The 13,649-nt window shown below is 39.6% G+C and overlaps 1 protein-coding gene across 2 annotated transcripts in view; it reads left to right on the plus strand.

The window, feature by feature from the left end:
* Window positions 1-13,649, plus strand: part of Abcb11 (ATP binding cassette subfamily B member 11) — a 73,467-nt gene that overhangs the window by 21,772 nt on the left and 38,046 nt on the right. For both annotated transcript variants that reach the window (XM_035446491.1, XM_035446492.1), the window contains exons 9-13: window positions 2,159-2,333; window positions 7,457-7,570; window positions 8,802-8,912; window positions 10,291-10,416; window positions 10,977-11,180. In XM_035446491.1, coding sequence (XP_035302382.1) covers window positions 2,159-2,333; window positions 7,457-7,570; window positions 8,802-8,912; window positions 10,291-10,416; window positions 10,977-11,180 — 730 coding nt within the window. The remainder of the gene's footprint in view (window positions 1-2,158; window positions 2,334-7,456; window positions 7,571-8,801; window positions 8,913-10,290; window positions 10,417-10,976; window positions 11,181-13,649) is intronic.

The raw sequence follows: 13,649 nt of genomic DNA on the forward strand, positions 1-13,649 counted from the left end.
CAACTGAGTTAAGTAGACAGCTTGCAGGAAGACACACAGTCAATTCTGTGAAAACAGTGTCATCTCCCCAAGCAGTTATCAGGGAAACACAACTCAAAACTAGTCCACAATACTACCTCACCCTCATAAGAATAACTGTTGGCAAAAAGGCTAAATATAACAAGGCCAGTGAGGATATGAAACAAATGGAAACTTTGTACACTGTTGGTAAAATTACAAACTAGTAGATCTATTATGTAAAACAGCAAGGAAGTTCCTCAGTAAAGTAAAACGAGAACTTATATGATCAAACAATCCTACTGCTAAGAACATATCCCTCCCCCAATGAAATCAGTATGTATAAGAGATAACTGCATAGTGTATTTATTGTAGTGGTGTTCATAAGAGCTAAGAAATAGAAACAACCTTAGTGTCTATTCGTTGATAAGTGCATAAAGAAAATGCAGTACATATATGCAGTGAGACACAATTTGGTTATAAAAACACAAAATTTTGTTATGTGTAACAACGTGCATAGTCAAGTGAAAGATTTACACAATTGCACTTTATATACATGTGGAATCTAAAAGTGTTGCTAACAAAGAAGTTAAGAGTAGAATAATGGCTGTCAGAAACTGGACAGAGCAACAGAGAGAGATGGGTACACATTACAGTGTGTGTCCATGCATCAAAGCATCACATTTGATCCCATCACTATACACAATGCTCTTATTAGAAAAAAATAATTTAATTTACATTTTCAAAGACTAAGGGAGCCTGACACAGTGACTCATGCCTTTTATCCAGCACAAAGGAAGCTGAGGCAGGATGATGTTTGCATCTATTAAAATTGGTTATTCATCTATTGAGGGTAAGAAAGAAGGAAGGAAGGAAGGAAGGAAGGAAGGAAGGAAGGAAGGAAGGAAGGAGGGAGGGAGGGAGGGAGGGAAGGAAGGGAAGGAGGGAGGGAAGGAAGGGAAGGAGGGAGGGAAGGAAGGGAAGGAGGGAAGGAAGGAAGAAATGACAGCATGATGCAAAATGCAATTCCACTCTTTTCATTTTAAAAATAATTTTTAAAAGATTTATTTATTATATACAGTGTTCTGCCTGCATGTTTCCCTGCACTCCAGATCTCATTACAGATGGTTGTGAATCACCATGTGGTTGCTGGGAATTAAACTTAGGACCTTTGGGAGAGCAGCCAGTGCTCTTAACCACTGAGCCATCTGTGCAGCTCACTTTTTCATTTTTTAAGATTATATTTTATTTATTGTATGGGGAAGAAGGGAGGTGTGGACTCAGGGCAGGAGTCAGGTCTCCCCATCCACTATGTGGGTTCTGGTGAGCAAATGTGGGTCCTTGGACTGGGGTCCTTTACTCACTGGGTCATCTGGACAGCCTCATAACATTTTTTAATTGAACTTATTTTATGAAGCTACTGTGCTGATAAATGCTTTTAATAACTTTTATATTTTTTCATTCAACCAAACAAAGATTAACACTGATAAATTATGACAAATCATTCTAGGGATTAATTTTTAATGAAAGTAAAAATTTAATTTGCCAAAATGATGTTGTTGTCAAAAATATGATTTTATAGCCAGGTGGTGGCGGCATAAACCTTTAATCCCAGCATTTTGTAGACAGAGGCAGGTAGGTCTCTGAATTCAAGGTCAGCCTGGTCTATACAGCAAGTTTCAGGGCAGCCAGAGCTACACAGAGAAAGCCTGTCCTGGAAAAAAAGATTTTATTTATTCTTATGATTTAGTTAATATATTTTGAGCTTTTTGATTATTTGTTTGTTTGCTTGTTTTTTTGAGACACAGTCTCACTAAGTAGTCCTGGCTGATCTGAAACTAACCATGTGACTAGTCCAACCTGTTGATTTGGAGATAATTATTGCCTTATTTTCTGATAGAAACCTGATTATATATATTCCAAGGAAACACTTTAAACATAAATACTAATAGATGCCAAACAAAGATATTTGTAAAAAAACATTGTTTTCTCTTGGGGCCAAGACTATCCCCACTGTTCCTCATCCAAGCTGTGACTAACTTAAGTAGCTTTTTGGGGGGTGACCATAATCACTGGATAAAATTCCACATCATGACCCATCTTAAACATTACACCTGGAGCTGCTCCAGCTGGCATTGATTCAAACCTTTTCTGTTTACAGGTATGAGAAAAATCTTGTGTTTGCCCAGCGCTGGGGAATTAGAAAAGGAATGGTGATGGGATTCTTTACCGGATACATGTGGTGCATCATTTTTTTTTGTTATGCGCTGGCCTTCTGGTACGGCTCCACACTAGTCCTGGATGAAGAAGAGTACACACCAGGGACACTAGTCCAGGTACTTTGGTCTTGTTTCCTATATACGGTATTTCTTGCTAGTTTATCAGAAAAGTTGCCATTGTGGCCAAAAGGATTATTGCTTTAACGTCCCAGGCGGGAAAGCCTTGGTGGTTTGCTGAAGCCCATATTCAGGAACCAACAATATTAGGACACTTTAGGGAAGAGAGATTGATTGATGACCAGCAATTTAATGGTTCCCAATTAACTAAAGATTTTTACGGCTGTGTAACAATGACTCTCCAGCTGACCCTGAAAGACAATATGCCATAGAAATGGGAAACCATTGACCTATCAGCTACAAATGATCAGGCCATACATCTGAAGATAGTAACAGTACAAGGTATGTGCCCACATGCTATGTTTGTGTTTGTGGTGGGTTATTAACAAATCAAGTCAGCAACATTTTCAACTGAGTAAATGATACAAGCACATTTCATAATTCATTTGTGGGACGTCATGCCATCATGAATGTTATAGCTACTTTAACTCACACTGTCCTTTCAGTTAGTCACTCTACAAGCATTGACAGGAATCTGCTGTATGCCTGATTCATCCAAAGCACAGTGGACAGAAAAAAAATGTGGTTCTTTTTGTCCCATTTGGAAAGATAAGGACTAGTTAACCAATTATGTAAGTGTATGATGGCAGTGATGCGGACTATAACACAGAGAATAGGGAGCATTGATAGTATGTATCAGGGTCACCAAAAATGTCTGGGACAGAAAAGAATGTTCTTGTTGCCCTGCCCAATGCCTTTCTTCCTTACTTTACCACCTCTGAAGGTGGCAACTGACTGCCTGCCCTTTCCCAGCCAGGCCTTGCACACTCATCTAGTCTTGCACACTCTAATCTTGAGTTCTCTTTACAGCCTCTATACTTTTCCTTTGGATAGCTTGTGTGTTGGGAAACCTTTGCATCTATCCTTACCCTTTCTGTCCTCAGACAGTAAGGTCTATGAGGTTCATGAGTAGGGGTGTGTGCTTTCTTTTTCATTGCTATGGTGATGGAAATAGCTTCATGGAAGATTTTTAAATATAATGTTTCAGCTGCAGATTCTGGATGGAGCAGGCACCAACTGAACAAGGAAAAGTACCAGGAGTTCACTACATGAAATTTTGTCATTCAAGATCCACTGTTTATTACAAACACACACCCCCAGGGGAAACTAGAGAGCAATTTGCATTGTCAGGGAAGATGATCATCCAATGCCAGTCATTCTGAGCAAAATAATGAAGCAATAGAGTGTTTTAAAGTTGTTTAGTGTTTGAAGAATGGATAGCTGGCATAGCTTTGAACTTTATTTAAAAATACTGAGTCTGGTAACACACATTCAAGTATTACATAAATTTTGAAAGATAGTATGGAAAGTGCTAATATTATCATAATTTGCTATTCTCCCTGCAACTTAGATCTATTTTTGCACAGTGGGAAAATTAAGGTATTGTAGATCTGAAATGTGACTCTAGAGTTCCTTATTGATCCTACAGCTTCTGAAAGCTTTAGGCATTTAGGCTGGTGAGAATGGATCAGTGGGTAAAGGCTCTTCCTGAAAATCATGGCAATATGAGTTCAATTCCCCAAGACTCACAAGGGAGGAAACTGACTCAGGCAAGCCATCCTCCGATCTCCACACCTGCACTGTGGCAAGCATGAAGCCTCAAGTGAACAAATAAATAAGTGTAATTAAAATCATTGAAAATCTTTATGTAGACAGAAGTTCTGATCCACTAGACTTGCAGCTGTTTAGTCCCTAATAAACACACAGAGGCTTATATGATTATAAACTCTTCTTATTGGCTAGCTCTCTCTTAATTATTAACCCATTTCTATGAATCTATGTATCTCCATGCAGTCTTGGCTTACCAGTGATGCCCAGGTCTCTTTCTTCCTCAGTAGCTGCATGGCATCTCTCTTGAGACTCACTCTCTGCATTCCTCTTTCCAGAATTCTCCTAATCTGGTAGCCCCACCTATACTTCCTGCCTGGCTACATCCTGCCTGTGCATTGACTAAAACAGCTCTGTTCACCAACCAATAATAGAAATGAATATTCACAGCACACAGAAGGACAACCCCCATCAGCTTTATGCTATACATTTACCAATCAAAGGTGCCAATAGCCAAACTCAGTGCTGGCTGTTCACTTTGCAGAAACACACTCACTGAGTAAAGCTGTTCTTTTGTTCTGTGCCTATGAGAAGAGAGGGGAATTCAGTAATAAAAGTTCAGAGGAGAAATGTATTAGTATATTGAAAATTAAGTATCCACAAACTCAACTGAAAGATCCGAGGATCCGAGTAAAATTCCCTGTGTGTCATAGCTTCAATTGTCAACTTTTCAAATCTGGAAAAGGTGCCTCAATTGAGAAATTGCATTCATCAGATTGGCCTGTGGGCATGTGTGTAGGTCATGGTTTTGACTCATATCTTTGATTGCTAGTTGGTGTCTTAGGGTCCCAACCACTGTGGGTGGTGCCATCCCTAGGCAGGTGGTCCTGGGCTGTATAAGAAAGCAAGCTAAGTAAGTCATAGGAAGCAAGTCAGTGACCAGTTCCTCTGTGGTCTCTGTTTCTGCTCCTGCCTCTGGTTCTTTCCTTGGTTCTCTTCAATAACAGTCTCTGACTTGTAAGTCAAGTAAACCCTTTTCTCTCCCCCCTTCCCCCGACTGCTTTTGGTTATGGTGTGTATCACAACAGCAGGAAAGCAAATAGAACACTTTAGTAACTGTTTGAGCTACTTTTCAACTTTTGTGAAGAGGTACCACGACTAAGGCAGCTTATAGAAGAAAGAGTTTATTGGGGGATTTCAGTTTCAGAGATTGAGTCCATGACTGACATGATGGGGAACTTGGGAGCATGCAAGCAGGCATGGCACTATGGTGGTAGCTGAGAGCTTACATCTTGTTCTGCATGCATGAGGAGGGAGGGAAGGAGGGAGGGACAGACACACACACACACACACACACACACACACACACACACACACACACACACACAGAGAGAGAGAGAGAGAGATGAGAGAGAGAGAGAGAGAGAGAGAGAGAGAGAGAGAGAAGACTAACTGGGAAATGGCATGGGCTTTTCAAATCTCAAAGCCCACTCCTAGTGACACACTTCCTTCAACAACGCCATACCTCCTAATCCTTCCCAAACTGTTCCACCAACTGGAGAGCAAGCATTCAAATATAGGAGCCTGTGACGACATTCTCATTCAACCACCACAGCAACTAGTTTCTAGTTTTATGGCTGTCATTTCTAAGTTTCCTGGCATGAGATGACCATGAGATCATCTATCATGTGTGTTCATCCTGTCACCCATATGTGACAAGTAGCCAGAGGAAGCTATGAATGTGGCCCCCAAAATTTCTAAGCTTACTTAAAATATTGAGATGAGGGGGAGAGCACATTTTACTTTGTGACTTGATTGTATGACTTTCAGATGGCAGCATTGGTTGGACAAACCTGCTAGACCTTCCCTAGGAAGTCACCATTTCAGTGGACAATTTTTTAAATACTATGTATGTATCTCTAATGTTTTAATCATCAATTATCATAGTCTCAACTTCCTATAGTCTTCTGGTTATACCTTGCCTTGATAAGTGTATCTTTATAAAGAAAACAAAATCTTCCTTTAATGATTCTCTTTCTCTCTCTCATCATGTATATGTGTGTACCAGAGAGATAGAGAGGGAGAGAGAGAGACAGAGAGAGAGAGAGAGAAAGAGAGAGATCTTGGCTATACTTCTACAGAGCAAATGTAGAAGTATATGAATATGAAAGTTGAATACTATTGAATTGTTTTAACATACTAACCCAACAAGCAGATTAATCTAGCATATTGTGGTGCACAAAATTAATATGCCTTCATTGGGTTGGAAACAGGAAGCAGTTAACAGATTACTGTAATTAGTATCATTTGTGTATAGACAAAAACATGCTCTCTGGTCTATTAGGGAAAGACGAAGAACTGAATGAGGGTGAAGTCTTGGTTTTTCAATTAGGGTTCAGGTTTCAATAATAAAGAATAATAACAGTAACAGAAAATAATATTCACTCAGTGTGTATAAAGCAATAGGCTTTATATATACTGAGTGAGATGTTTAATGTAATTTCCATAAATAATATGCACAACCCCATTCTGTGATTGGCATCATGATTCTACCACTACAAAAATGAAAGTTGTCCGTGCAGTTAAGAAATATGAGCCAAGTGGCACAGAGTATGATGAGCTCAGGTCTCAGTGACTATAGGCCTGGCCCAATAGCCAATTTTTCTTTCTCCAGATCTATGTTGTAAGGAACACAGACTCCAATTCCCTACAAGGGTGCCCCAGGTATTGCCTGCCTCCTATAGTCTCTCTTCTTACCTTCCTATGCACATGGCTAAAGCTATGATATTTCTAATGAAAACTTCAGCCTGGGATGTGTGCTCTCTACTATAGTCTTACTGGACATGTGTCTTGTCTTCTCTCACTCATGGCTTCTCTAAGAACCTCCATGGGGAAAATTGTTTGAGGCAACAGCTTATAATGCCAGGCTAAGCAAGGGTTTGACCCCTAGTTTTCAATAGAAGATTCCAATTACTCAGTAAAATAGTCATTGAGCCAAATACAGTCCCTACCTGTTTTTTTAAAAAAATAAATACACTTTATTGGGACTTAGCCATGGTCATTTATTTACACATTGCTGAGCTTGTTATGTACTATATGGTGTTGTATACATGTGGGTTCCAAACCCATCTGGCCTGAAGAACCTGAGGTATTTACTAGAGGGTTTTTACAGAATGTGTTTGCTGGTCCCAGATCCTGGGTACAAGATCTCCTTTGCTGAGGTGGGGGCTCTCTGGAGAGGATGGTCTTAAAACAGTTTAGATTAAAGCTATTCTTCTCAGCTTGCTTGCACTACTCCCTCAGTCCTTCTACTCTGCAAGAGAGTGATGCTCACTATGGAGACATGCTTTACAAAGCAAAAAACAGTTTATATATCTCTGAAAAGCCTGCAAACTGCTCAACTTTAAATCTTTCTGAGAAATCTCAGTAATTCACAAGGATGCTCCAAATGGTAAATGGCATTGTTTACAAACTGGCAAAAATGTATGAACACTATGTTTTTCTTTTCATTTCAGATTTTCCTCTGTGTCTTAGTAGCAGCTATGAATTTTGGCAATGCGTCTTCTTCCTTGGAGGTCTTTGCCACCGGACGGTCAGCAGCTGCCAGCATTTTTCAAACAATAGACAGGGTGCGTAAAAGCCAAAAGAAATAGGTAGTGAGGTATGTACTGCACAGTTTCTAAAAGCTGGGAACCCATCTGTAAGTTAGAACAAATTAAGTTCCTGCTCTCACACTCATACTAGAAGATATATGCAAAGAAACAAGATTATTTGAGACAGGGTCTTACAGTGTTGTCCTGGTTGGTCTGGTGCTTGCTACATAGACCTAGTTATAAGAGCTACCTACCTCAGGCTTGTGTGTGCTGAGGTTAAAGGCATGAGCCACCACACCCAGTGAGAAATAAACATTTAAAGATAGCATCAGATAGTGCTAAATCCAATAAGAGAGACAAAATAGGACTAAGTGTTTTGACTGGTTAGTGGGAGGAATCTTTAAATGGGGTTCATGGCATGTAAGAGCAAAGAAAGATTTCCTGGTTGAGAAACTGGCAGGTTGGGAAAGACCTCGATGAGCTCAAGAAGTTAAGAAAGTCCAGTGTGAATGAACACAGTAATCCAGGGCAATGCTGGAGGGATGGATGGAAAAGGCCTTAAGATCAGGTTCATGAGGACATAATAATGTAAATTGTACTTTGCTTCCGATCATCTCAGTAATATAAATATGTGTAATATAATACAACACTGACTGTACTAACATCATATATTACATGTCAATGAAACAATTTATTATCATATTATGTATTAGTAATATATGAGCTTATAGTAGTAATTCAACAAGCAATAGTAATTAGATAAACAAAACTTACTCTCTGCTATTCTATCAATATCACATTCAACAATAATATATAGCAATATAATAGTAATTCAGCAATCTCAACAGCAGTGACTAGTATCATCACTATTGTAAATATGGTATATGGAAGCAACTTATCTTTAGCATATCTCTGCAATATTTTTCCCAGATATAATTTTCTTTTTTAAAAAATTATTAGATTTATTCATTTTACTTTCCTTTGTATTTTGCCTGCATGTATGCATGTGCACAACATGCGTGCTTGATGCCTGTGAAACTCAAAAGAGAACATGAGATCCTCTGGAAATGGAGTTATAAGTGATTGTGAAGTACCTACCATGGGGCTGCTGGTAGTTGAGCCAGAGTCCTTTGTAAGAGCAGCAAGCGCTCTTAACCACCGATCCATGTCTCCAGCCCCAGTTTTACTTTGAGAGTTAACTGATCCTAAGATGGACACAAAATGCACATTGCATGCATTGTCATTTTATCTTTATATCACACTCCAGCAACCCACCATTGACTGCATGTCAGAAGAAGGATACAAGCTAGATAGAATCAAGGGTGAAATTGAGTTCCATAATGTGACCTTCCACTACCCTTCTAGACCAGAAGTGAAGGTGAGTGTTGACCTTTTGCCCAATGTGGATTATTATTATTATTTTATTATTATTATTCTATTATTATTATTATTATTATTATTATTATTATTATTATTATTATTATTGAGTAATTTACTTCCAAAGCCACACACTGATTTCTCAGTGCTGACTCAGTTTCCATGAAAAGAGGACAGAGATGTGTTTCTCTGGAAGTGTCCTTGTGTATTGTGCCAACTTAGGAGCACACTGCATTTCTAAGTGATGACTATACTGTGCAAATCCCTCTGGTGGGAGCACAGTCTAGCACAAGACTCAGGTTAAGTCAACCATGTGATCCTCTGTTGAAATGACTGGCAGATCCTGTCATTTTAGGTTTGTGCTAGGCAACCAAAGCAATCAAGTAGTACAGCTTCCAGTCACCACCTCCTTGGAAACCATAGAAGGTGGAGCACAGTGAGGGAGGAAGTGTGGCTGGCAGAACCAGCAGCTGTGAACAGTTTTGCCTTCTGTCTGTAGGTTTTCCAGGCTGCTCACTGCATTAGTCCTTGTAAGAAGGCTGCCTGCTGCTGTTGCTCTCGGGTATCTTGTGTTGAGTGATTATGCAGGGCACACAGTGAGGGAAATAGACTGCCTTCCAGAACCTATAGAGCAAGAGTGTTAGAGGTAACCCCACTCTGTAGGAAACTCCCATCTGCTCTCTTGAATGGACTGGCTTTGAAATGATGCTTGGTTTTCATCTGCAACTTAGCATCTCTGATTTCTGTTTATTGATAATATTTCTGTGATACTCAGAGAACTGAATCCTAACACTGGCATTTAGTCCTTGCCCTTGACAGAATTTTAGACCTAGCCTAGAAACACAACATACACATTTATTAGGCAAAGTTATTCAAGTAATGTACTCATATACCATTCAAGCATATCATCCGCAAATTGGTTTATTTCTGATCCTTGTTCTATGAATTATCATTACACTTGTGACTTACAGGAACTTCTTATTTAACTCATTGAGATTAACTCCTTGAGGTATCCGAGTATGTCAGATGTACTTTCAATTAGATTTTGAGGCATAATTTTAAAGGTGACCCTTGCTTATTTACCAGTGTTAATACATTATCATTTTATTGTTAGCCACAGCTATTAAGCGATGTGCTAATGGTAAAACCTTTTTCCAGACAGTCTTTTTTTTTTTGTTATTGATTGATAGCACCATGGGACATAAGTACACACACACACACACACACACACACACACACACACACACACACACTGACACATGTGCAGGAGGTATAGATAAAATACACAAATCCTCACAAAGTATCTTATATATGGTCTAACTGCTTGGTTAAGTACTCAGTGACATTATGAACTTTAAAAAAGGTTCTTTCCTCTCTAGATTTTAAATAACCTCAACATGGTCATTAAACCCGGGGAAATGACAGCTCTGGTGGGATCTAGTGGATCTGGGAAGAGTACAGCACTACAGCTCATTCAGAGATTCTACGACCCCTGTGAAGGCATGGTGTGTATCTTCCAGAAACTTCACAACATGTCTGAGCAAGGGAATGCAAATGGTGATGTTGTCAAATTGATTTTTTTATTTAATATCATTTTGTTTTTCATATTTATAGTTTCAATTTCTTTGAGCAGCAAAGTGTTTTTTGATGAATCAGATTAGAAAGCAAGATAGACTGTAAAGCACACCTACAAGATAGCAGCTATTGCTTACTTTCATTCTATCTTTTGAAGTCCCTCTTTGGTCACAAGCCAAAAGACAATAAATGTATCCAGAGTGTGGTGAACAATGGGCTACTTTTCAGGGGAACTAAAAGTGTGCCCATTTTGGAGGCTAGCAATGAGAAATCTAGTGATTTTTTTTTTTTTTTACATCACCCGTGTTTCTACAATTTGAATTTTTTTATTTCAATTACATCCTTGTATAAACAGTCACATTTTCTTGGGAATTGTTTCTATTAGTCTTGTTAGTCTCTGGCTATTCTCCTCAGTGGTTATGTATCACCTAACATTGTGATTCAGAAGCTTGAAGAACTCTAAGCTGTGTGACCCTCTTCTGCTCTCCAGGTGACACTGGATGGCCACGACATTCGCTCTCTTAATATCCGGTGGTTGAGGGATCAGATTGGTATAGTGGAACAGGAGCCAGTTCTGTTCTCTACCACTATTGCAGAAAATATTCGTTATGGCAGAGAAGAAGCGACAATGGAAGACATAATTAAAGCTGCCAAGGAGGCCAATGCCTACAACTTCATTATGGCCCTGCCACAGGTACCCTCCTTATGGTCCAGGGGAACACAGAAGTCATCAGAGGAAGAATATATCCTTTTCATTTGAATTTTCAGTCCTTAAATCTTTTTTTTTAAAGATTTTATTTATTTATTTATTTATTTATTTATTTATTTATTTATTTATTATGTATACAACATTCTGCTTCCATGTATATCTGCACACCAGAAGAGGGCACCAGATCTCATTACAGATGGTTGTGAGCCACCATGTGGTTGCTGGGAATTGAACTCAGGGCCTCTGGAAGAGCAGTCTGTGCTCTTAACCTCTGAGCCATCTCTCCATCCCAGTCCTTAAATTTTCAATGGCATGCTCTCAATTTATGCCTGGAAATGTGCCACGTTTTCCCTTTCAAGTAAAAATATGTTGTTTATATAGTTGACATCTTCCAAACTGGAGATCTATTTTTCATAAAGATCCCTTTGATATAGATATAATTTCTTTGTCTACCTATTAAGCATGTGTTGAAAATTTTGCAATATTTACCATGAAGCAATGCTTGAGAAATGTTTTCTTACTTGTTAGCCACCCTTCAGTTACTGTGAGAAAATATCGGACATAAGCAAGTTACAAGGAAAAAATTAATTTGGACATATGATTTCAGTCAAAGATCAGCTGCTTCCTTTGTGGCAAGATAAAACATACTTGTGGCGAGTATGTAGCGGAACATAACAGCTCACCTCTCAGAAGCCAGGAAAAGAGAGAGAGAGAGAGAGCGAGAGAGAGAGAGAGAGAGAGAGAGAGAGAGAGAGAGAGAGAGAGAGAGAGAGAAGTTCGGAGTCCTGATGCCTCTCTCTTTCAAGGGTAGAGCCCTTCCTTCCATAGATTTTCATCCTAAAGGCTCTGCTGCCACAAAGTAGGACCAAATACTTGCCAAGAAGTAACTTCAGAAAGTATTGAAGGATTTATTCTAACAGTTTGAGGATACGGTCCAACATGGCAGGACGGTGTGGTGGCATGAACATGCCACAGATGTCACACATGTTTGTGGATAGGAAGCCAAGAGAGATGAATGCTGGTGCTGAGACGGCTGTTTGCTCTTTCAATCCCAGCCCCTGGGAGAGTGTTCATCTACATTCAGAGTGGCTCTCCTCTTTGTAGGTCACCTTTTCTGGAAATGCCCTCAAAATGGACGCAGAGGTGTGTCTCCTAGGTGGTATCAAATTCCATCAGGTTGGCAATGAACATTAGCCATTGCAGGGAACATTTAAGATCTAAATCATAACTACCACCGTCCTTATGCTTCAGTTTCCTTGTGCTTACACTTGTGCTTAGACTTGAATCTCACAAATCAAGAGTTCATTATTGTGTCTCCATTCTGTATGATCACCATGTCTTCGAAAACTAGCTCTATATGATATGCACTGTGTTTGCCATGAGGGTCTGCTAAGTCACAGGACAATCACTAATATTATATGCGTGGCTTTTACTACATTACAGGCTTTGTCCTGGCACTTCATATCTATTAGCTCTTAACCTTCACAACCACCTTGCCAGGTAGCAACTATTAGATCCATCTGCAGATGAATAATCCATCTGCAGGTCAATAACTGCCCTGAATTATACAATATATAAACAGGAAATTCACAGCAAGTGGTCTGGCTCCAGTGCACTGACCTTGAATATATCCCATTCACCCTCTGTGTTAGTCAGTGTTTTATTACTGTGAAGAGACACCATGACCACAGCAACTCTTATAAAGGAAAACATTTTACTGGAGCTGGCTTACAGTTCAGAGGTTTAGTCCATTATAGTCGTGGAGGGAAGCATGGTGACACACGGGCAGACATGATGCTGGAGAGGTAGCTGATCCATCTACATATGGATCCGAAGGCAGAAGGGAGAGAGAGAGAGCCACGGGACCTGAGTTGAGCTTCTGAAACCTCAAAGCCCACCCCCTGTGACATACTTCCTTCATTAAGGCCACACCTGCTCCAACAAGACCACACATCCCAATCCTTTTAAAGAGTGTCACTCCCTATGGGCCTATGGGTCCATTCATTCAAATCACTGCACCTTCTAAATCACCATTTCGAGTAGCATTATCATTATGAGAATGCTGTGGTTCAATGGCTGATGAAAATAAAGCTTTAGAATTACAGTACCTCAAGTTCAAACCATCTTCTCCACCTTCTAGCTTTATGAGCTTCTGTCAGTATTTCTTGGATCAACCATTAAGACAAGTAGCAGTACTTGCCTCCTGGGGTTCTGTGAGGATGACATGAGACAATATCTGTAGAATTTCAGTACCATGCTTTATGTGTGCTATGGAGCTCAACCCTTATTGCCCGATACTAAGAAAGTTATACTGACTTCTAACACTCCATTGTTAATTAATTGTAACATAGTCCTGTGGGCTACTCAGTCAGGACTTGCTGGGATAGCAAGGAGAATAAAACTAGTTTGATCTTTCATTCACAATATAAAGACGGCTTTAGCATCATGCTTTGC

The sequence above is a fragment of the Cricetulus griseus genome, chromosome 6 (genome assembly GCF_003668045.3).
Source record: "Cricetulus griseus strain 17A/GY chromosome 6, alternate assembly CriGri-PICRH-1.0, whole genome shotgun sequence".
NCBI lineage: Eukaryota > Metazoa > Chordata > Mammalia > Rodentia > Cricetidae > Cricetulus > Cricetulus griseus.